Here is a 24,972-nt window from a genome sequence, read left to right as displayed (position 1 = left end):
ACGCCCAGCACGCCCCACCCCCGCTCGGCCCCGCCCAGCGCCCCCACCCGGGCGGGGCGGCGCGGGTTGTGAGGTGTCTTCGCGAGGCGCCTGCGCAGTGGGCAGCGGAGCGCGGGGCGGAGGCTTTATAACCACTTAGTCGCTGCCGTTCGGTTTCTATCTCTGGGAGGGCGGCTGAGGCGGCGGCGGTCGGGACGCCGACTGAGGAGCGCTGAGGCGTGAGCTGTGGCGGCGCTGGGCGCCCCTCGCTCCTCGGCCTCTGGGGGCCATGGGCTCCGAGAAAGACTCCGAGTCGCCGCGGTCTACATCCCTACACGCGGCTGCGCCCGACCCCAAGTGCCGCAGCGGCGGCCGGCGCCGGCGCCTCACCTTCCACAGCGTCTTCTCCGCCTCGGCCCGCGGTCGCCACGCCCGGGCCAAGCCGCAGGCCGAGCCGCCACCCCCGGCCGCGCCGCCGCCGCCCGCCCCGGCCCCTGCCGCGGCCCAGGCCCCGCCGCCTGAGGCGCTGCCCGCCGAGCCGGCCGCCGAGGCCGAGGCGGAGGCCGCGGCGACGGCGGGGCCCGGGTTAGACGATGAGGAGGCGGCGGAGGGCGGCGGCTCGGGCCCGGAGGAGGTGGAGTGTCCTCTGTGCCTGGTGCGGCTGCCGCCCGAGCGGGCCCCGCGCCTCCTCAGTTGTCCGCACCGCTCGTGCCGGGACTGCCTCCGCCACTACCTGCGCCTGGAGATCAGCGAGAGCCGGGTCCCCATCAGCTGCCCCGAGTGCAGCGAGCGACTGAACCCGCACGACATCCGCCTGCTGCTCGCCGACCCACCGCTCATGCACAAGTACGAGGAGTTCATGCTGCGCCGCTACCTGGCCTCGGACCCCGACTGTCGCTGGTGCCCGGCCCCGGACTGCGGGTGAGAGCGGGGGCGTGGCCCGGGGGCGGTGGCCGCGGCGGAGGGAACCTGGGGCCTGGGGCTGGTCACCGCGTGTGACCGGCCCCAGGGGCCGTCCTTTGCGCACCGTGTGTGTGTGTGTGTGTGTGTGTGTCCCAGCGTGGAGGGAGAGGTGAGGGATGACCAGGGGGAGGGAGGGCCAGGCGGCAACTGCGGAGAGCCGGTAACCGCTAACCATCCGCACGCCCAGAAGAGTAGGGTAAACGCACCCAACACCCCACCACTGCCCGAAGGCTTGAAGTGGGGGCTGAGCAGTCGGTGAGAAGGGAGCTGTCCATCAAGTCAGGAGGCAGGGAGAGGCCGTTTTTGGTCGGGTGAATGCCCCTCTGTCCAGAGGTAGGGGATATGTCTTAATGAGGATGGGGAGGGGATATCTGGCAAAGGATGGAATGAGAATATCATTCTGAGGGGGCAGCGCGTTGGAGGGGTGTGTCCATTTGGCTAGGGGCATACTTTGCAGCGTTTCAGGAGAAGGGGTGTTCTTTCTGCCCACCACGGCTGAAAGTTGGAATGCAGGTGACTGAAATGGCACTAACGGGAAAGGACAGCTCCCAGGCAGCGCTCTGGGGGCACCCTGGGCATTGTGGTGTGTCTTCTGTGCCAAGCTATTGGGGGGCCCCCTGTGGTTCTTACACTGCTGTCTTGGGCAGGGTGCAGAGTGGACAGACCCTTTCTTTGTCCAGAGAAGCAACGGGGCACTGAAAAGGGTGCCCAGAGGTTGACATGGTAGGAGAAAATGTGTTTCCCAGCTCCTCTGATCTTGAGTTCTTGACGATGCACCATGTATGCCGACTTTTTAAGGTCAGTGAGAAAATAGGCAGTAGATGCAGAGACATAATACTACCAGATTTCACTATCTGGAGCATTCAGTGGACACCGCCCCCGACCCCCACCCCCCACCCCCGACCCTTACTTTTTAAAATCTGATTGTGTGTTACTGTCAGTACATCCCATGAACGATTGCATGCAGCAAAGAGGGGCGTCAGACTGTGCCATTACCTGCTCTGCGACCTTGGACAGATCATTTTATTCTTGTGTGTCATGTTTTGAGGACAAAAAGATGCTAGGGACTCCTAGTAAAAAGCTGAGTGTTCGTTTCTTTCAGAGGAGTTAAGAAAGGCTCTTAATTGTAGCCTATATATCAAGGCTTTTAAGATTTCCATGATTCTGCTATTTGTCTCCTTCAAAAGAAGCCGACTTAGAGTATCTAGGGGAGTGAGATGAGTTATTCTATTTTTCTGTTCTGACAAACTTGTTTAGAGATGGATGTGTTATTTAAGCTCACTGAGTTGGGGTTTCTAAATTACTTTGAAGTGTTGTGGTCAAAGGTTGGGGCATTTAACTATGGTAGGTCACTTTCACTTTCAGTTAATAAGTATCAGAAAGAACCTCGTAGGCTCTTGGAAAAGTTTGCTTATATCTGGACATCTGGTGATCTTCCTAGCCTTAAGGGGTTAATTTACATGGTATTGAAGTTTTACAGACACTATTGATCTATTTTCTGAACCAAAGGAATATTTACTTAAGAGAACACTGCTTGGTTAACTTTGGAATAATATATTAACTCCTTTTTCAGATGTGAATTTCCTTGAATTTTAACTGAGAAATGTGGCATCACTCATTATATTTCTGGAAAAGTTCTCTTTTTGTTTTTATTTCTCTGAAATCAATCTCTGTCTTTGCTCACGTCAATAAAAATGAACAGGAATTAATTTACAATCTTGATGACAACTCTAAACCATTACTGATTTGGAAGTTATTAAAAAATTAGGCCATTTCTTATTTTAGCCAAGTATTGGATTACTACCATCCAGAGGTTTTTTTAAATTAGTTAAAAAACTAACAATTTTAATATAATCTTTAAATGTGTTATCTGTGGGTTTAAAGAAGGTGAAGTCTGGGAAAAGCAAGCAAGCTAGCATCTGAGTATCTATGTGTCAGGCATACATAATTTAATTTGATCCCTGCAACATTGTAAGATAGATTTGATCTTGTTTTACACATAAGGAAACTGAAGTTTAAATGAATTGAGTGACTTGTTTAGGGTCATATAACTAGTGGGTGGTGGAATCAGGCTTGGAACACTGGTCTTAACTCCAACCAAGGCCAGTATTCTTTTCTCTCAAAGCATAAAAAGCTTTAAAAAAGCATAGGCTTATCAACATTATTGGGGATGCTACTGTTTGGGTCATTTCATCAAGTGTGGCCTAAGGACAATGTTGAGAGAGCCAAAAATGCTAGAATCTGGTTTCTCTTCTGATTCTTATTGTTAACAGCCTATTACCTACTTTATTTTTCTTACCTGAAATAGGCCTAATCCTTTCCTTACTTGAGAGGCCTAATTGATATTTTCAGAGTGTTTTGAGAATTCAGTTGAAGGTGTTAGATAAACAGGGAGATAAACAGGGAGTAACTTTAAATTTCTGTCACTTCCCAAATAGGTGGGGATATGGCCAGTGGTTTTGCCACCTCTTTTTAATGTCATGAGAAAAATAACTTGTTTCGTTTTAATCAAACTGTTCTATTCTTCTGGGTCAGGTAGAAATCATGGATGAGAACTAGAAGAGAAGCCTAAGACCCCAATTGTGTCTTCTCATACCTGACCATCTTTACTGCCTGCAGATTAAGTTTCTGCCAGCCAAATTTATCAAGTTCCTTTTTGCTCTCTGTGTGTATATGTGTGTATTTGGCAGGGTGAGGGGAGCATATAAGTGATCTGATCGTTAGTTTTACTGTGATCACTCACGATAATAAGAACACTATATGTTAAACGATTCATTATTTGTTTATAAGATATTTGTGGAACAGAGAAAAGAATCTTGAATTTTTCTTTTTTCATACTTAAATACAATTTTATTTTATTCATAAATAAGGGAACTGATTTCTATGGGAAAACATTCACATTATTATTAGTATTATTAAGTACAATATTACCAAGTGCAATTTTTTTTTTTTTTTTTGCTGTGCGAGACTGTGGGATCTTAGTTCCCAGACCAGGGATGGAACCCGGGCCCACGGCAGTGAAAGTGCCGAGTCTTAATCACTGGATTCCCAGGGAATTCCCACCAAGTGTAATCTTTAAAACATACTTTCAAATGAGATAAAATTAACTCAGAATACAGATAACTGACATTTTTATAGTCCTTTATAATCTTCAGACTGTAACTTCATTCAGAAATAATTTCATTTTAGTTTCATACAGGTAGATGGTGGTAAACTCATTTTATAAAAGAGAAGCCAGTTCAGAAAAGTTTAAGTGTGGGACCCAGTGTCTCACAGCTGATAAATGGTACAGTTGATATGCTACCCCTTAGAGTCTCTACTTAAGCACAAGGTCTTTTCAGAAACCTCCAAATCATGTAAACATGTAATGTTTTCCTCTCAAGTGCCCTGTTGCCTATCTTTAAACCCCTTCAGAATCTCTAGAAGACTGAGGGGTGAGCAAAAGAGACGACAGAATATTTCCTGGCATACAGGGGGCAGATCTTCTTTACAGAAGAACAGGAGATAAGGCTGTCTTGACCTAAATTCTTTGTGCAGGTCCACCACTCCAGCCTCTCATTGCTGCCTCTGTCTCCTGCAGAGACCCCCATCCCACCTGACCCCAGAAGGTAGTATCACTTATTGGCCATCCTAGATAACTGGACTGGATTATCCCATAAGCAGGAAGCTTCTGTTTGTCTCGTAACACTTTTATGAGGGAAGAGCACGCTCCCTGAACAAGACAGATTTCTCAATCAGTGAGGGAGGATTTTCACTTTCTGAAGCCTTCCTGAACCTCTTCTCTCTCTCTTTCTTTTAAAAAATATAATTAATTAATTTATTTTTTAAAGGTGGAGATGGGGAGCTTTTTTTTTTTTTTTTTGCGGTACGCGGGCCTCTCACTGTTGTGGCCTCTCCCGTTGCGGAGCACAGGCTCCAGACGTTCAGGCTTAGCAGCCATGGCTCACAGGCCCAGCTGCTCCACAGCATGTGGGATCCTCCCGGACCAGGGCATGAACCCGTGTCCCCTGCATCGGCAGGCGGACTCTCAACCACTGCGCCACCAGGGAGGCCCTAAAGGTGGAGATGGGGAGCTTTTAAAAACAATGTTTATTTATTTATTTATTTTGGATGCTCCAGGTCTTAGTTGCAGCACGCGGGATCTTCGTTGCAGCATGCAGGTTTCTTCGTTGCGACATGCAGACTTCTTAGTTGCGGCATGCAGACTCTCTTAGTTGCACCATGCGAACTCTTAGTTACGGCATGCATGCGGGATCTAGTTCCCCAACCAGGGATCGAACCCGGGCCCCCTGCATTGGGAGCGTGGAGTCTTACCCACTGGACCACCAGGGGAGTCCCCTGGACCTCTTCTTAATTTAGCTCTGTACCTTCATTTTCATAACTCTTTATTCCCCCTACAACGCCCCTCGCCATTTACATCATCCTACAGCCCAATATGTCTTTCTCATATTTGCCAGAGTACTCATTCTAAAGTGGAACATTTTATATCATTGCCCTGCTTAAAACTGCTCATACCTGACCTACAAGATGACTTCTTATGTCTTTAAGAACTTATTCTTTATATGATCTATCCTTATGATTTAAGACCCTTTATGGTCTCCAACCATCTTTTGATCTTGTTTTCTATTTTTCACCAACATCAATATTTCCCAAGGTATAGGCATTACTATTGAAAAGAAAAATGTTTTATGATTGAATAAGCTTGGGAAATGTTGGATTGAACAAAATAAAGCAACTCTATTTCTGAGCTCCTTAGACCCTTTAAAAAATACTAATATACACTGTAAATCTTGTTAATGCTAATATGCAAATCTTCAGTCTGGTATAATTTCCGTAAACTGAGATCACCAGGAAACATGTTTTGTTTTGTTTCGTTTCCATGACATCTTTAAAGCATACCTGAAACTTTCCCTATTTGCAGTTCTCTAAACTCCTTTAATAGTTATTATGTCCTGCCTTCTGTTACTGTCCTTATTTAACACTAAATCTTGTGCTCTGAGTAAATTGAGAGCTCCTCTAGACTAGGATATCTATATTCCAACTTTTTCTACAACTCTGAACAAAATCTTTCGATTAGGTCCCAGAAGAATGGGATGAATAGTTAAATTTTTGATACGGGGGATAAAGAATACAAACACCACACTTTTGAGAGGAGAAACAGATAAGAGGAGGGTGTGCAAGAAAGGACAGACAAGTAATCATTAAACAGACACTTTTCAAAATCATATGGTGTTGAAACTTAGGTGAATATTGGGTATTACAAAAAGGACTTAGACATGGGCCTCTTGACAGGGAGTTTGGCCTGGTAGAGGAGACAGATAGGTAAGTAGGAAGATAATTATAAATGCAATGTAATATATACTAAAGAAAATACAAGTGTTCTTAGAAGATGGATGAAAGGTTTTGCATGATGGTGTCAATAAAGACTTCGTGGAGGAGGTGATATTTGATCAGGGCTTGAAGAATATGAGTAGAAATTTATACCAGACAAACAAAGATGAGGGTAGAGAAAAAGGTGTCTTAAACCAGAATGTTATGAGCAAATGCATGGAGGTATAAGAATTCAAGACTAAGTCTGGAGTCTCGTTTGGTTAGCCTCTGGATATACAATATGGGGAACATGATCTGGGAAGTGACTTGAGATCCATCTGAAAAGGTAGATTGGATTCAGATTTATAGGTCTATCTATGCCATGCAAAAAAGTGTAAGTTTGAAGGACTTTTTTCTTTTTTGTTGAAGGATTTTAAGCAAAAGAGTAACATCATGAAAGATAAACTTTTGGAACTGGAATTTGGATTGGAGTAGGGAATAAAGAGACTGCAGTCTCTTGCAGTTGTCTGGTCAAGAGATGACATGGGTTTGAACTAGCGCAGTAAAAAGGAAGATAGTAAGAGTATGGCTCACTGTGACAACTTGGCCCATGTGTTCCACCCTTATATATGCTCAGGGTCTGTTTGTAAATGGTTATATGGCCTGGAACGGTGAAGTACAGACATAATATAGGAACACATTCCTTTAACTCCCAGGGTTTGTTGGAGCATAATCAAATTCATACTATTGGGAATTTTTCCCCCAGGGCTGGAGTAAGGTAATGCTGTGGTCTGGCTTGTCACACATTATAATGTTTCTCAAGTTAGGAAATTAACAAAATTAATAAAAGTTGTATGAACTTAATGGGGGGAGGAAAGGATGCTTCTGTGTTCTTAGCATCATGCAATTTCCTACACCTTCCATTTAGCTTCTAATTAGCAGACCTGAATGCTCTGTTCAACTAAGAAAGCAGAGTAGGAGGCTCCCGTGTAGGACATGGAAGAGAGGGAACAAGATAGTCAAGGCAGTTTTGGTCTCAAGGATGAAGGGTTTTTCTTGACTGCCTGGGGTAGAAGATTGCCCTATTCAGAATTTAGGAGTTTGCTCCGAAAAGGGGCTTAAACAGAATTTTAGGATTAAGTTATAGTACTTGACATAAAGAAAGCCAATAGATACATGGATAAGTTTAAAAGATTGCTTTAGGGAAAAGTAATGGCCCAGGAGAAGAGCTAAATGACCTGGGGAAAGTAAAAAACCCAAACAGGAGAGGATCTCTATCATTCATTCAACACAGGTATTTTAAGCATGAATCAGTGTGCTAGACCCTGGAGATTAAAAGATGGTTGATACTTTTCCTTCTCTAGTCTGGTTGGGGAAGCATACATATAAACAGATAATTACAATATAATGTGTTAAGTATTGTAAAGTAATTATGCACAGACACAAAGTGGGCAACCAACTGCCTGGAGAGGTTAAGTGGATTTTATAGAGAGGATGACATTTGAGCTGGTTCTTAAATGGCTAAGTATTTGCCAGGACAAGAAGTAAGGAGAGGGCGTTTCGAGGCTGAAAGGAATAGAATATGCAAAGGCCAAGAAGTAGGACAAAACACGCTGTTTATCTATACCATAACTTTTGGGACAAGATCTCAAATGCAGTTTGTTTGTTTTTTCTAATATATTTATTTATTTATGGCTGTGTTGGGTCTTCGTTGCTGCATGCAGCTCTCTCCAGCTGCGGCGAGCAGGGGATACTCTGCTGCAGTGCATGGACTTCTCATTGCGATGGCTTCTCTTGTTGCGGAGCACGGCTCTAGGCATGCGGGCTTCAGTAGTTATGGCGCGCAGGCTCAGTAGTTGTGGCACGCAGGCTCAGTTGCTCCATGGCATGTGGGATCTTCCCAGACCAGGGCTCAAACCCGTGTCCCCTGCACTGGCAGGCAGATTCTTAACCACTGCACCACCAGGGAAGTCCTCAACTGCAGTTTTAAAATATGTTTAGTTTGGGGTTTTTTTAATAGAAATTTATTTTTTATCATTTATTTATTTATTTTATTCATTTATTTTTGGCTGCATTGGGTCTTCGTTGCTGTGCACGGGCTTTCTCTAGTTGCGACGAGTGGGGGCTACTCTTTGTTGCGGTGCACAGGCTTCTCATTGCGGTGGCTTCTCTTGTTGTGGAGCACGGGCTCTAGGCGCGCGGGCTTCAGTAGTTGCGGCACTCGGGCTCAGTAGTTGTGGCACACGGGTTTAGTTGCTCTGCGGCATGTGGGATCTTCCCAGACCAGGGCTCAAACTCGTGTCCCCTGCATTGGCAGGCGGATTCTTAACCACTGCACCACCAGGGAAGTCCCAAAACATGTTTAGACTTAAAACATGTTTAGACTTAAAACATGTTTAGTTTTAAAACTCGAAGGCTGCAAGCACCTATACTACCATTTTAGGGATAGAATCTAAAGTTTGGAGATTTTAATTAGCTCAGTGTCATGCAGTATGAGTCAGGGGTAAGGAGCCCAGACCAGGCACCCAAAAACAGGAATGCCAAGTCTCGTGCCCTGAGTAATTCTGTGTCATGGTAATAGGTTGCTGGGGGTCTTGAGTATTTGGGGTTATTTTACTTCCTTGGAACCAAATTCCACACCCAAAATTGACATTGTCAATACTATCAAATGTTCTTTGAAAAAAAAGAAGTATCTGTTAATAAATATTTACTCCCACCATGTGAGGTAGGAATGGATCATGAAATGCTCAAGGCTTCCTGACTGGCAGTCTATCTAATATGTATTGTCAGAAGTTGACTTAATAATTTTCTGAGATCATCCAATACCTTTCTCATTTAACACAAAATAGCAAGCAAGTCACTTTCTTCAGGAGAAACGTTTTTTATCTTTAGTAGTTATTTTACAACTAGGTGGAATAAATTTGCTCAGAACTCCTACAGGGTATGAATCATTTGCATTCATACATTGACCTCTTCTCACTTTGCTCTTTCTGAGAAGAGTTTTAATACACCCTGTATTATGTAACATAGATGATACCTTGTCATCGGTAATTTCAGTGTCATTCTCAAATCAGCTTGCAGAATCTATGATGAACCTGAGAACTTAAGTTGCTATCGTGAACATCTAATGCACAATCAAATAAGCAAACAAACCATAGAATAAATCTAAGAAAATGTTATTAGTCTTTTGTTTAAGCTGTTTGAGGTCTTTGACTATTGGAGTAGAACATGGAATAGGTGACAAAGCCCCGATGGCAACACCTAAGCCTGAACTCATTGACTTGTCTAAAATTTGTTTGAACTTTCACAACTGCTGTCCTCCATTTTTCATTTGTTTGTTTAAATTACTTTTTTTTGAAAAAAAGAGTTATTTTAAACAGGTGTCTACTTGTTAGTCTGTGCATTTAGTTGACATTTTTAGAATTAGTCAGAAAGGCTAATAGTTTGTAAATATATTTGTTTTTGTTTTTGTTTTTGTTTTTGTTTGCGGTACGCAGGCCTCTCACTGTTGTGGCCTCTCCCGTTGCGGAGCACAGACTCTGGACGCACAGGCCCAGTGGCCATGGCTCACGGGCCCAGCCGCTCCGTGGCATGTGGGATCTTCCCGGACCGGGGCACGAACCTGTGTCCCCTGCAGCGGCAGGTGGACTCTCAACCACTGCGCCACCAGGGAAGCCCTGTAAATATATTGGATTGCTTGTAGGAAAGTAATTCTTGGTAAATAAACATGAATTATAAGAAGCAGTTGATACTGGTGCTGATAGATTCTGAATTGTCCATCTTTACTAAGAATATGTGTCAGAAGGGATTGGGGGAAGATATGGCCATATTCTATGTTAATTCATAAGATAGATGAGTGGTATTCTTCGATTCTGGAACCTGTCAAGAAAAGAGATTTCAAGGTATACATTCAAATTGGGGAAAATAATTTTTTGGAAAGATAAAATGAGCTTTCAATATAAGTTGATCACGAACCCATCTATGTTCATTGTCTCTCAGTCTGCCATCAGACCAGCTTCACTATGAAACTTAAAAATGAAAAAGTATTGAAATCATAAAACTCCTAAAAGAAAACATACGCAGAACACTCTTTGACAGAAATCATAGCAATATTTTTTTGATCTGTCTCCTAAAGCAGAGGAAATAAAAGCAAAACTAAATGGGACCTAATTAAACTTAAATGCTTTTGCACAGCAAAGCAAACCATTGACAAAGCAAAGAGACAAACTACTGAATGAGGGAAAATATTTGCTAATGATACGACTGATAAGGGGTTAATATCCAGAATATATAAGCGGGAGAGGGTGTGGAGAAAAGGGAACCCTCTTGCACTGTTGGTGGGAATGTAAATTGATACAGCCACTATGGAGGACAGTATGGAGGTTCCTTAAAAAACTAAAAACAGGACTTCCCTGGTGGCACAGTGGTTAAGAGTCCGCCTGCCAACACAGGGGACACGGGTTCGAGTCCTGGTCCGGGAAGATCCCACATGCCGCGGAGCAACTAAGCCCATGTGCCACAACTACTGAGCCTGCACTCTAGAGCCCGTGAGCCACAACTGCTGAGCCCGCATGCTGCAACTACTGAAGCCCGCGTGCGTCTCTGCAACAAGAGAAGTCACCACAGTAAGCCCGCGCACTGCAACGAAGAGTAGCACCCGCTTGCCGCAACTAGAGAAAGCCCATACGCAGCAATGATGACCCAATGCAGCCAAAAAGAAAAAAACTAAAAACTAAAAATAGAACTACCATATGACCTAGTAATCCCACTACTGGGCATATACCCTGAGAAAACCATAATTCAAAAAGAGACATGTACCACAACGGTTCATTGCAGCACTGTTTACAATAGCCAGGACATGGAAGCAACCTAAGTGTCCATCGACAGATGAATGGATAAAGAAGGTGTGGCACATATATACAATGGAATATTATTACTCGGCCATAAAAAGAAACGAAACTGAGTTATTTGTAGTGAGGTGACTGTACCTAGAGTCTGTCATACAGAGTGAAGTAAGTCAGAAAGAGAAAAACAAATACCGTATGCTAACACATATATATGGAATCTAAAAAAAAAAAATGGTTATGAAGAACCTAGGGGCAGGACAGAAATAAAGATGCAGATGTAGAGAATGGACTTGAGAACACAGGGAGGGAGAAGGGTAAGCTGGGACGAAGTGAGAGAGTGGCATGGACTTATATATACTACCAAATGTAAAATCGATAGCTAGTGGGAAGCAGCCACATAGCACAGGGAGATCAGCTGGGTGCTCTGTGACCACCTAGAGGGGTGGGATAGGAAGGGTGGGAGGGAGATGCAAGAGGGAAGAGATATGGGATATATGTATATGTATAGCTGATTCACTTTGTTATAAAGCAGAAACTAGCACACCATTGTAAAGCAATTATACTCCAATAAAGATGTTTAAAAAAATTAAAATTTTTAAAAAAGGTAATTAAAAAAAAAGAGAGAGAGAGACATGTACCACAACGGTTCATTGCAGCACTGTTTACGATAGCCAGGACATGGAAGCAACCTAAGTGTCCATCGACAGATGAATGGATAAAGAAGATGTGGCACATATATACAATGGAATATTACTCAGCCATAAAAAGAAACGAAACTGAGTTATTTGTAGTGAGGTGGATGTACCTAGAGTCTGTCATATAGAGTGAAGTAAGTCAGAAAGAGAAAAACAAATACTGTATGCTAACACATATATATGGAATCTCAAAAAAAATGGTTCTGATGAACCTAGGGGCAGGACAGGCGGAATAAAGATGCAGACGTACAGAATGGACTGGAGGACACGGGGAGGGGGAAGGGTAAGCTGGGATGAAGTGAAAGAGTAGCGATGACATATATACACTACCAAATGTAAAATAGATAGCTAGTGGGAAGCAGTTGCATAGCACAGGGAGATGAGCTCAGTGCTTTGTGACCACCTAGAGGGGTGGGATAGGGAGGGTGGGAGGGAGGCGCAAGAGGGAGGGGATATGGGGACATATATGTATAGCTGATTCACTTTGTTATACAGCAGAAACTAACACAACATTGTAAAGCAATTATACTACAATAAAGATGTTAAAAAAAATTAAAAATAAAAAACAAAAACAAAATATATAAGCAGCTCATACAAATCAACATCAAAAAAATTTTTTAAATGATCCAGTTGAAAAATGGGCAGAAGACCTGAATAGACATTTCTCCAAAGAAGACATACAGATGGCCAACAGGCACATGAAAAGATGCTCAACATCATTAATCATCAGAGAAATGCAAATTAAAACCACAGTGAGACATCACCTCACACCTATCAGAATGGCTATCATCAAAAAGTCCACAAGTAACAAATGTTGGCAAGGATGAGGAGAAAAGGGAGCCCTCGTACACCATTGGTGGCAATGTAAATTGGTACAGCCATTATGAAAAACAGTATAGAGGTTTCTCAAAAAATTAAAAATAGAACTACCCTATGACCCAGCAATTCCACTCTTGGGTATTTATCTGAAAAAAGAAAAAAAAGACCAACACAAATTCGAAAAGATACATGCACCCCAATGGCAGCATTATTTACAATTGCCAAGATATGGAAACAACCTTAAATGTCCATCAACAGATGAATGGATTAAAAAGATATGGTATATATACACAATGGAATACTACTCAGCCATAAAAAGTATTTTTCCATTTGCAGCAACATGGATGAACCTGGAGGGTATTATGCTCAGTGAAATAAGTCAGACAGAGAAAAAAAAAATACTGGATGATATCACTTATATGTGGAATCTAAAAAATAAAACAAGCTAGTGAATATAATAAAAAAGAAACAGACACACAGAAATAGAGAACAAATTAGCAGTTACCAGTGGGGCAAGGGAAGGAGTAAGGGACAGGATAGGGGTAGGGGATTAAGAGGTACAAACTACTATGTATAAAATAAATAAGTTACAAGGATATATAGTACAACAGAGGGAATATAGCCAATATTTTATAACTATAAATGGAATATAACCATTAAAAATTGTGAATCACTGTGTTGTACACCTGAAACTTATATAATGTACATCAACTAAATTGCAATTTTAAAAAAGTATACTTGCTTTAGTTTTTGCTGTTGTACTTTATTTTACAAATGTTCTATCCCTTATAAACAAATTCTATTTTCTCTAAGTATATCAAATCATCAAAAGGAAATAGTTTTGTACCCTTATTTATGAAACTTACTGGGACAAACTGCTCCTAAAGCAGCTTAAACTATGACTGAATACATGCTAGAAATTCAGGCTGGACTTCCCTGGAAGTCCAATGGTTAAGACTCCACACTTCCACTGCAGGGGGCACAGGTTCGAACCCTGATCGGGGAACTAAGATCCTGCATGGCATGCAGTGTGGCCAAAAAAAAAAAAAAAATTCAGGCTAAGTATGATATTTTCCCCTACTTTTTCAGGAGATAAATGATATGAGTTTTTAGAATCTCAAGAAACAATTTACTTTCTCACACAGAATGTTTTAAAGTTTGTTAGGTGTGCTCGTGCATGTGTTATTTGTTATATGTGTGTTCTTTCCTCTGCATCGTATGAAGTGGTGGGGGTACAACACAGTGTTACCCCACTGGGACTGATGCATGTCTTAACTTACTTATATCTCTTCCTATTTCCTTACTCAGGTATGCTGTTATTGCCTATGGCTGTGCCAGCTGCCCAAAGCTGACCTGTGAGAGGGAAGGCTGCCAGACGGAGTTCTGTTACCACTGCAAGCAAATATGGCATCCAAATCAGACATGCGATATGGCCCGTCAGCAGAGGGCGCAGACATTGCGAGTTCGGACCAAGCACACTTCAGGTCTCAGTTATGGGCAAGAATCTGGACCAGGTATGAGTTGGCATTGTCTCATTTGTCTCTTTATTGATATTTCATAATGTGAGCCCAAAGCTGGGAGAGATTACCTTCCTGTATAACTCAAGGATTAGAGAGCAGAGACTATTTGTTTTTTGTTTGTTTTTATAAATTTATTTTTATTTATATTATTTATTTTTGGCTGCATTAGGTCTTCGTTGCTGCACTCGGGCTTTCTCTAGTTGCGGCGAGCGGGCGCTACTCTTCGTTGCGGTGCACGGCCTTTTCATTTCAGTGGCTTCTCTTGTTGTGGAGCACAGGCTCTAGGCACGTGGGCTTCAGTAGTTATGGCACACGGGCTCAGTAGTTGTGGCTTACGGGTTCTAGAGCGCAGGCTCAGTATTTGTGGTGCACAGGCTTAGTTGCTCCGCGGCATGTGGGATCTTCCCGTACCAGGGCTTGAACCTGTATCCCCTGCACTGGCAGGCGGATTCTTAACCACTGCGCCACCAGGGAAGTCCCAAGTGCAGAAACTATTTGGTAATATTTTCAACACTGTATTTGGTATGTAGCTTGTCTCTCTGACCATTTATAGGTTGTCCAACCCAGGTGAAATTGGAATAAAGCAAAACTGAATTCTGTACTTTCTACCTTCTTAGTAATGTGTCTCAGATTGGAGAGCAGTTGGGTCCTTTAGCTAGGGGCTTTTTCAGAACTTTCACTGTGAGCAGAAAGACGTTTAGTATTAAAACTACTGTTGTCCTACTAGCTTTAAATACATCACTGGTTTTGGAAGTAGGGTACAGATTTAAGGAAAGGAAATAATATTAGTATGGATTAATGATTAACCTTAAAAGGAGGAATATCACACATTCAGTTCCAACCTTGACATGTCAGAGTGAACCTCTTTTAAAATGTCAGTGGGTTTATTGCCTTTTATAAGTGTGCTTTATTTCACTGATGTCATTTGAGAGAAGCTAGTAGGAAAGATTTTACCATTCACTTTTTCCTGGCACAGTATAATCTCCTAAATTCTCTTTGTAATAGGATAGTTCCTAGCTTGCTGTGAAAATTACCAGGTGTATGCTATATAGCATACTCAATTGTTTGTAGGTTTTGAATTTTAAAGTATCATGGGAAGGGACTGTGAATTATGTTAACAGCAAATCACAGTGATACTTGTACCTGAGAAATGAGTTTAAAGCCAAATGCAGGCTGCAGACTATTCTTCCTGTAGGACTGTGCTTTTAATTCTGCCAGCCTATTGGCTGCTGAAATTCCATTTTTCTTGGAACCATCTTTCTCTCTAGGGAAGTCTCCTTGCTCAGAGTGTGGCTCTAGTGCTGTGTAAGATGCCAGATTGGGGGATAGGCAGCTCAGTATGAGACAGGATCCATTTTATGAAATTTCCTGAGGTCTAGACATAGCCAGCCTTCCAGTGAAGTGGGTTGCACAATTTGGAATCCTCAGTCAAGAATTCTTGACTGCCTCTTCATTTCTTGTGCATACTCCTAGGAATAATAAAATCAAACGAGGTTTAACTAGGGATATTTTTCTACCCATTCTTTCTCCCCCACTTAGCAGATGACATCAAGCCATGCCCACGATGCAGTGCTTACATTATCAAGATGAATGATGGAAGCTGTAATCATATGACCTGTGCAGTGTGTGGCTGTGAATTCTGTTGGCTTTGTATGAAGGAGATCTCAGACTTGCATTACCTCAGGTGAGATGAGAAAGTGTCTGTTGTTTTTATAGTCTTGTTCTCTTACTGATGTAGGGAAAAGGATGTCAAAGAACCATCGTTGTCTGTCCTCTCATTACAGCATAAGGAAGCTTATGCTGTAAAAAAGTTCCTCTGAAACACCCTTCCAATCATGTTTTTCTCCAGCTCAGCAACTTCCAGTGACTGTTTTCTATTACCTTCCAGATATAGTTCAGTTTCCCTATCATGACTTTTAAGGTTTTCTGCAGTCTGGCCCCAATATACCTTTTTCCATTTTGCTTTCATAAATGCTATGTCCCAGATTATCTGTGTTTCTTCTGTGTTATCTTACCTCCATACTTCTTCATGTTCTTTCCTTCACCTGGAATGCTTTATAATCACCTCACCCCCCAGCAACCCCCTTTTATCTCAGCTGTTCAGTTCTTATTCAGCCTTCAGTGGCCACTTTAAATGTCATTCCATCTCTGATGCCTTCCCCCAGTTTTTTCTGCCTCATTCTTCTTTACTGACATTCTTTAAATGTTCTATAAACGTCATCATGACTTTTAATTACTTCATTTACGTGTCTAATTTTGTTAAACTATATTAAGAGTCTTCAGGCCAGTATTACCTTTTTACAGTTCCTTGGATATAGTAGTCATTAAAATATTGTCCTGAAGGAGTTAATATTTACAAACTTAACATTCATCGTGTGGATGAAACATTTTCATTTCCAATTTAGCAAACATTTGATTACTTACAGTATACCAATTATTGGGGACACAGGGGTGCGTAAGACATGATCCCTACTTTCAAAATTACTTACTCTTATCTAGTAGAGAAGACAGTACAAAGGGAGTGGACAAAAGTGGTTGGACTCAGAAGGGCTGAGTGTAAAAGTAGCCAAACTCAGAGTATGAAACTGTCATAAAGGGTATGATGAAGTCTTTTTATATCCTATCCCAGGAAGATGGTTTGCAGTATCTACATATGCCAAGAAAACTATGCAAATCAGAGAGAGTTCATTAGCTGCAGGACACAGTATGTATGGATGAGATGTCAAGTGCATAGACTATGCAGGATCCCACGTAGTATCACTCAAAGAAGTAGGTTCGTTTTGGTGGGTTAGAGAGGACAGAGTGCAGCAGAAAAGAATGGAAAAGAGGTTTCGTTTCAAGTCTGGAGGCCTGCCTTTACGAAAAAAGAAAAAAAAAGTAAAGAGCCAGAACTCTAATAGTCTGACCTTGTCCTTTGCTCCCCCTCATGTAATAAATTCATTTCTTGTAATCTCTTGTAACTGTTAATCACTCCTATAGAAAAGAATGCTCTTGCTCTTATCAAGCTCTCTGATGACAATAGCTGCATTTGTAATATTGACATTAACTTCAGCATGTTTCCTCTGTAGCCCCTCTGGCTGTACATTCTGGGGCAAGAAACCATGGAGCCGTAAGAAGAAAATTCTTTGGCAGCTGGGCACATTGATTGGTGCTCCGGTGGGGATATCCCTCATTGCTGGCATTGCCATTCCTGCCATGGTCATTGGCATTCCTGTTTATGTTGGCAGGAAGGTAAGATATGTTGAGTTCTGTGCATGTTCAATCTTCAGGTTTGTTGGTAAAGGTTTGAAGGAAATGGGGAGGAGCTTATGTTTCAGAGCTGCCTGAAAACCAGCTGGTTCTTAAATAAAACTAATTTTTTAAATGGATTTTTCATAAATTCCCAAGAGATCTGAAAGTTCTTATTAACATCCTGGGCCTGGTTTGTCTCAGTGACTTAAAGATAAAATGCTTACTTCACTCCCCTGAGTTACTTTGTCTCTTCTTATATTAACTTTTTCTGGATTAGTTTATATCGTCCTGGTCTGAGTTAGATTAAAATGTGAGAAAGATGTCTCTTTGACATGGGGGAATATGTTTTAATATAGATAACTTAAAAGAGAATATTCACTTATCCTTTTTCTCCCTAGCAAAAAGATTGATGTCCTAACCTGCTGACCTGAATTTTCTTTCTTATTCTTAGATTCATAGCAGGTATGAGGGAAGGAAAACCTCCAAACATAAGAGGAATTTGGCTATCACAGGAGGAGTGACTCTGTCGGTCATTGCATCCCCAGTTATTGCTGCAGTTAGTGTTGGTAAGAAGCTAGCCAGGACCATGACTCCTCCCCTTACACGACCCACTCCCATTAGCTTTCTGGCCTCGCAGTTTAGCCAGCCGGCCAGATGTTTCACCCTGGATGCTCCTACATTTTATGTCAGACCCACCTTGGGAGTTTATTAGGCACTGTTATTATTATCAGCCACACTAAAGTATCAGAGTTTGGGATCTTTCATTCGTAAGTTAGTGCCTAGAACTCCATCTGGCACATTAAAAAGATTGAATTAAAAAATATTACTTTAAGGCCTAGTTTTTCACCTTTTCTCTTCCTTCTTCATTTGCCACAGAACCCACAAAACAAAATTACTTTTGATTTGCTTAATGCCTCACAGTATTTTGGAAGGCATGAGGGTCTGTTTTAGAATAATAATAATATAATATTTTCTGAGACTCTCCATGTGCCAGGAGCAGGTCTGAGTGTTTTGCCTGTATTAATTTATTTAATCCTCACAGCAGCCCAGTTGTAACAGAAAGGTGCAGTAATTTGCCCAAGGTCACTTAGCTGGGACATGAATTAAGGCAGTCTGACTTCAGAGTCTGGGCCTTTAACAACTAAGCCATTCTGCCTTCCACAGCAGCAAGATTTTGGAATTAACACTCTGGGGGGATCCTAAACCCTAGGAGTCACTTATTTAATGTTTGATTATTGATTGGTTCTTGGATTAGCACTTCAGCAGTGAATGGAAGGGGGAAAATGAAAGCAACATATATTTACTGTGCTGAGCACTGTATATACATTGATCATTGGCAACCCTAGGAAGATATGTCCAAGGTTATAACAGCTGGTAAATTGGAGACAAGATTCTAATCCAGGCCTTTCTGATTCCAAGTCCAGTCATCATTCTGTTGGACCAGTCTACCTCTTTAGCATAGCTATCTTCTGTCTTTCCTTGGCCCTTTATAAAGTGGTTTGTCTGTGTTCAGCCCTGGGAAGGAGAATTCAGGGCAGCTGCAACCTGATGGCCTGCTGACATGTTTCCTTATCTTCCCCAGGTATTGGTGTCCCTATTATGCTGGCTTATGTTTATGGGGTTGTGCCCATTTCTCTCTGTCGTGGAGGTGGCTGTGGAGTTAGTACGGCCAATGGAAAGGGAGTGAAAATTGAGTTTGATGAAGATGATGGCCCAATCACAGGTAAAAGGAGAATTTTAATTTCCCTTTGAATTTTTGGAACACAAGATAAAAGTCAGTAAAATTCAGCACATTTTACAGAGAGATTGACATTGGATTACATTGGCTAATGAGCTTTATAGGAGGTAAAGTATTTTTAGCTTTTCATTTCTTTTTTCCAGAGTTATTAGGTTAATTCCCCTGGTACTTGCCTCTGTGTGGCAAAGTACAAACTAGTAGGACTCCAAGGTACAAACTAGTAGGACTCCAAGTAACTCTAAGTATGCTGGTAATAGTAAATTACATAATTATAATTATAATAAAGTCTTATATCTGCATGGTACTTTATAATTTTCAGAAGACTTACACAGTTGTTATTTTCACTTGGCTTTTATAACAGCTCTGAAGAGAGAGGGCCAGGGCTGTTATTATCCCCAATTAAAGGGAACTTATTTAAGCCTTTGTCTCAACATCTGTTAAATGTGTTTAAGAGCTTCTGCAGAGCTGGAACTATAGCAAGTCTTCTGACTTATACTTTGATGTTGTTTTCACTTTACCATATTAACTAACCTGGGACACAGAGATCCCCAAAGGTCTTTCAAACTTCCTACTAGAGTCAGCACACGACCTAAGTGTATCTTGAAATTTTCATGTTTAATTAGATGACATCTATAGTGTAATGCAAAGAATAGGAGACTTAGAATCAGATTGTAGTTTTGTGTGACTAGCCACAGACAAGGCATTTAGTTCTAAGCTTTTGTTTCCTCACCTAAAATTGGGGCTATTAGTTCCTAGTTACTGGGAAGATTACATGTGAGCATATGTTAAAACACCGGATATGTGGTGGCTGCCTGTAGTAGCTATTCATTAAGTGAATAAATGAGTATTTTTCTACATGAATATTCTCTGCTCTGAAGAGTCATTGCAGGAAAATGCCAGACTCTGTTTTGATGCTGTGCTATCATTAATTGAGATGTTTGGTTCCATCCCCAGTGGCAGATGCCTGGCGAGCCCTCAAGAATCCCAGCATTGGGGAAAGTAGCATTGAAGGTCTAACTAGCGTATTGAGCACCAGTGGAAGCCCTACAGATGGACTCAGTGTTATGCAAGGTCCATACAGCGAAACAGCCAGCTTTGCAGCCCTCTCAGGGGGCACACTGAGTGGTGGCATTCTTTCCAGTGGCAAGGGAAAGTACAGCAGGTAAGCAATTTCTGACAGAACCAGTTGGAATTATAAGAAGTAACATATCATATTGAGCCATTTCTCTGTGCCAGGCATGTCTCGTATAGCATATCATTTTGATTTAATCATCAATGGTGTTTTTTTGTTTTGTTTTAACTTTTACAATTAGAAAATAGGCTAGAAAGGTTAAGCAACTTAAAAGTTCTGTGTTTTTTCCCACTGCACCATAGTGGCTCCATATAAAGAATAATTTTTTTTTTTAAAACACAATAATCCTGTGTTCCTGGCCAAATCTCTCTCTCTGTTTTTTTTTTTAATATTTATTTATTTATTTTGGCTGCGCCAGGTCTTAGCTGCAGCACACGGGATCTTTAGTTGCAGCATGTGAACTCTTAGTTGCGGCATGCGTGTGGGATCTAGTTCCCTGACCAGGGATCGAACCTGGGCCCCCTGCATTGGGAGCACAGAGTCTTAGCCACTGGACCACTAGGGAAGTCCCAATAAAGGATAATCTTGACTTCAGATCCTCCCTCTACTATGTTAGGCTGCCTCCATCAGGAAGGGGAAGCATGCATTTTTGTAGAATTCCCAAGACTGTGTCCTCCATTAGGCTTATCACTGGCTTTTAGTTGAACAGCATTTATACTATATCTTGTGGCTTATTGGTGCTGTTATTCTTAAAACCTTCCTAATTCTGATTCCCATTTGATAGATAAGGTAAATCAATTCTATAAACTTGTGTTGAGAATATGTAAAGCTTTATGACTAAAAAGGTTATGACTTGGTTGGTCGTTTTACCAGTTAGAAAAAACAGAACATATTCAGAGGAGCATAGCAGGTGTTACATGAGAAGCAGTTATTTGAACGCACTGGAGAAGAGAGCCCTGGGGAGGGGTAAAGGTGGTACAAAACAAGGTAGGGAGGTAGGGGAGATGCTTGCCTTCAGATATCTGAAGGGCCTTGAACTGGAAAAAAGGATTAAGAGTTCTGCCTCATGCCAAGGGATAGATTAAGACGATTTGGCAGAAGCTAGAGGGAAACTAATTTTGTTTCATTATAGAGACTATAGGAAAAATCTATATAAAGTCCAAAGAAGGGATGGATTACGTCTATCCCTGGAAGTGTTTATAAAGTGAGACCAGAGGGCCATTTGGCTCTTAGAAGGAGTCAAGCAACAGATGGCAGATGGACTGGATCCCACACCTGAGTGCTTGTCAGTTACCTGGGAGCCTTTTCAAAATAGATGTCAGCACCCTATCCCAGAATTAATAAATTAAAATCTCCCAGATTCTCTCCTAATCTCCTAGGGATCTGTGTTTTGAAAAGGTTCCCCAGGTGATTTTAGCATAGCCATTGCACAGACTAGCATCTGCGAAACACCTAAGGTGATAGATGGCCTTTGTGAAAGGCCTCTTCCAATTCTAACTGTGATTCTATGGCAGAGCTGAAACTAGGACCCAGGTCTCTGACTCAATGTACTTTCCATTGCACTGCCTCATTTTCCTGAGCCATGGCACATTTTTGAAGGGCATCTAAGGCTGGAGCAGCAGAGCAAAGACTCAGGCAGCAGGATGGAGGTTGATTGAATGTGCAGCTGCAGGCTGCTGCTGACCTGTCTGCGTTTCATGACTCTGGTTGTCTCTTGTTAGGGGATCCTGCCCACACATGCTGGAGAATTCACTGTTGTGCTTTCTTAAAACCAACACCCCTGTAAATAAGCAGACATAATTGGAGACTGACTTGCTGAAACTGCAACTTAGGCAGTCCAGCTGTTCCAGTACTGTGAAAGCCTTTTATAGGAAGTGAATGAGTCAGATGGGTTTGACTGTGAAACCCATTATGAGGAAATACTTAAGTGTGCAACCAAATGATATTGGAGTCAAGAAAGGAAAAGCTATGGGTCCTCTGAGACACCATTGGGAAACTTTGCTGCTCTTGTCAGAGGTTGACTCTTATTATGTCCTTTAAGCTCGTAGGCTGGGGGTAATTTGATTGCTAAATGTTTAAGTTCCTAGTATGTGCAAGACATGGAGGGTAAAGCGTGAATGAGGTGTGGTCTCTCCTTTTTTGGAGCTCACAGATGACTGGGAAAGAGATGCATAAATTGATTTAATAAATAGGTAGGTGCTGTGGGAGCACTTAGCAGGAAGTGACTGGTTTGATAGAAGAATGAAGGGAGATGATACTTCCTTTGTTGTTAAGGACTGAGTATGAGTTTGTCACATAGAGAAAGGAAACTTCCAGAGAGAGGGACTAGCATATGCAAAGTCATAGAGGTATAAAATGTGTATAGGTGCGTAAGGAAAGAAAAAAATTCAGTGTGATTATGATTTAGGACCTATGGTGAGAGATGGAACTGGAGAGAGAGCTTGGAGGCAAATCAGTAGACCTTAAATGCCTGTTGGCAAGAGGGAGCCAAGAGAGGGCTGTTAGAGTGATCAGGTTTTTGTCCACATTGGCACTGATCTGGAAGTTGTTTGACTTGGACTTAGGGCTACTGGAAAGAGAACCCAATTGCAGTTACCCACTCGGGAGCTGTTGAGGGCCTGAAGTTAAACAGTAGCAGTGGGGATGGAAAGGAGGGGACGATTTCAGTAGATAAATTTAAGAGAGAAGATGTGTGGGCATCTGTTTGAGCTATTTGACATTTGGAGAAGATCAGATCAACTCAATTTGCAAGAGAATAATGGAAGAGGTATGTGCCAGGAAGCAGACTGTCTCGGAATACCCAGGTCTCGCATTAACTTAAACGTCCCCTCTTTACACAGGTTAGAAGTCCAAGCCGATGTCCAAAAGGAAATTTTCCCCAAAGACACAGCCAGTCTTGGTGCAATTAGTGACAACGCAAGCACTCGTGCTATGGCCGGTTCCATAATCAGTTCCTACAACCCACAGGACAGGTATGTGAACAGTCAGAAGCCTAGGAGAGGTTGCATTTTTTTGGTTGGGTTTTGGCCTTAGAAGCTCAATGCCTCATGTTAGGGCTCTGTGTACCATCTAGTGTGATACATAGTGTGTATACCCTGTAAATTCATTGAGCAAGTTCTTGGTATGGGAGTATTTGGCATCTCTTGATTGATTTTTCTTGTTAGCACTTGATTTTTAGAGGTTCTTTCTTCCTTTTCTATTTCCTTTTCTTTTCTTGGCTATTGCAACAGTGTAATTATTCACATGGAACTGAAGAGCTAGATTGGTGTCCATTGATGTATGTATGTAGCTCTATGGTTTCTGCTCTCATGTTGCTCTTTGCTTGATGTGGCTTCTGTAGCCTATTTCTCTTTATATTTGAGAAGCTAGTGTATCTGGTATGGTGTGACTGCAGCACTCCCTACTGGAGAGATTCTGGTTTCTTCTAATTGTGGCAGAGAAGTGAAAAGCTGTGACTCTTCTTTCACTTTCATATTTTGAGTTAGATAGTGTGAGGCTCCGAACCTTAGTTGAATTTTGGAAGCTCATTTTTAGTTGTTTAAAGAAATTGGCAGAATAACTAATAAGGACCTACTGTATAGCACAGGGAACTCTTCTCAATACTCTGTAATGACCTATATGGGAAAAGAATCTAAAAAAGAGTGGATATATGTATACATATGTATAACTGATTTCATTTTGCTGTACAGCAGAAACTAACACAACATTGTAAATCAACTATAATCCAATGAAAGTTAAAATATAAAGAAATACAGAAATTGGCAGAGGTGTTTGTGTGCGTATTTTAAATCAACAAAAAGATCTAATTGTTCTTCTCCATCTTATTTGAGTGTTAGGTTAAATTTTATTTTCTCTAAAAGTGAGCTCTATTCTACTATTTACCTATATTTTCGGACTTTCTAATCCTGAACCCACAAACTGCTTTTACCAACAGGTATAGCATGACCCATGCATGATTCAGCAAAGTGGATTTTGTCTCCACAGAGAATGCAACAATATGGAAATCCAAGTGGACATTGAAGCCAAACCAAGCCACTATCAGCTGGTGAGTGGAAGCAGCACGGAGGACTCACTCCATGTTCACTCACAGATGGTGGAGAATGAAGAAGAAGGTGGTGGTGGCGGTGGCAGCAATGAAGAGGATCCCCCCTGCAAACACCAAAACTGTGAACAGAAAGACTGCCAGGCCAGCAGACCTTGGGACATCAGCCTGGCCCAGCCCGAGAGCATCCGCAGTGACCTGGAGAGCTCTGATACGCAGTCTGACGATGTGCCAGACATCACCTCGGATGAGTGTGGCTCCCCTCACTCCCAAGCCGCAGCCTGCCCCTCAACACCCAGAGCCCCAGGTGCACCGAGCCCAAGTGCCCATATGAACCTCTCTGCCCCAGCTGAGGGGACGACTGTCTTGAAGCCGGAAGATGCAGAAGCCAGAGTATGAAGTGGAATAAATGCTCCTGTTCTGAGAAGCACACTTGTAACTGCATCTTTTGGAATCTTTTGGGGGGGGGGCAGGGATTTACATATTGTATTTCAAAGATTTTCTGGTCACAGGTTTTCCCCAGGGAAATTCTGAGAAATTTGCAATTTCTTAACAGAGGAAACATGGAAACTTTGCCCTTGGTTCCACCCCCCCATCCCCTTTGCCCCCCCCCCCTTTTTTAGTTTTAATTTATTGGTTAAACTGATGGTGGCAATCTGTGAGGTGTGTCAAAGAGTGTACAGATGTATGTGTGTATATTGTATGTATGCTAACATATTACTGCAGGACACATTTTAATAAAGATTTCTGTCGTAA

At 42.1% G+C, this 24,972-nt stretch overlaps 1 protein-coding gene across 4 annotated transcripts; it reads left to right on the top strand.

The window, feature by feature from the left end:
* The first annotated feature begins 101 nt into the window (after positions 1 to 101).
* RNF19B (ring finger protein 19B) lies at positions 102 to 24,972 on the top strand. Of its 4 annotated transcripts, none has more exons than XM_060018665.1 (9): positions 102 to 900; positions 13,922 to 14,127; positions 15,673 to 15,817; positions 17,202 to 17,364; positions 17,816 to 17,930; positions 18,947 to 19,087; positions 20,057 to 20,264; positions 23,015 to 23,146; positions 24,109 to 24,290. In XM_060018665.1, the coding sequence occupies exons 1-9, from the start codon at positions 269 to 271 to the stop codon at positions 24,128 to 24,130; spliced, it is 1,764 nt and encodes a 587-aa protein (XP_059874648.1). In that variant the 5' UTR covers positions 102 to 268; the 3' UTR covers positions 24,131 to 24,290. The 4 variants fall into 4 exon arrangements, with proteins under 4 accessions (XP_059874648.1, XP_059874638.1, XP_059874630.1 ...); XM_060018647.1 differs by having other exon boundaries at positions 111 to 900; positions 15,676 to 15,817; positions 24,159 to 24,972; XM_060018639.1 differs by having other exon boundaries at positions 111 to 900; positions 24,159 to 24,972.

The sequence above is a fragment of the Delphinus delphis genome, chromosome 1, assembly GCF_949987515.2.
Source record: "Delphinus delphis chromosome 1, mDelDel1.2, whole genome shotgun sequence".
In the NCBI taxonomy this organism is placed as follows: domain Eukaryota; kingdom Metazoa; phylum Chordata; class Mammalia; order Artiodactyla; family Delphinidae; genus Delphinus; species Delphinus delphis.
This window is presented reverse-complemented; position numbering and strand designations above follow the sequence as displayed.

Bases quoted from the DNA above. Each gene is read 5' to 3' on its own strand.
- RNF19B (XM_060018639.1), top strand. From the start codon at position 269: ATGGGCTCCGAGAAAGACTCCGAGTCGCCGCGGTCTACATCCCTACAC. The intron at 15,818-17,201 runs GTGAGATGAGAA...TTTCCTCTGTAG, and splicing joins TCAGACTTGCATTACCTCAG to CCCCTCTGGCTGTACATTCT. The intron at 20,265-23,014 runs GTAAGCAATTTC...CTCTTTACACAG, and splicing joins GGCAAGGGAAAGTACAGCAG to GTTAGAAGTCCAAGCCGATG.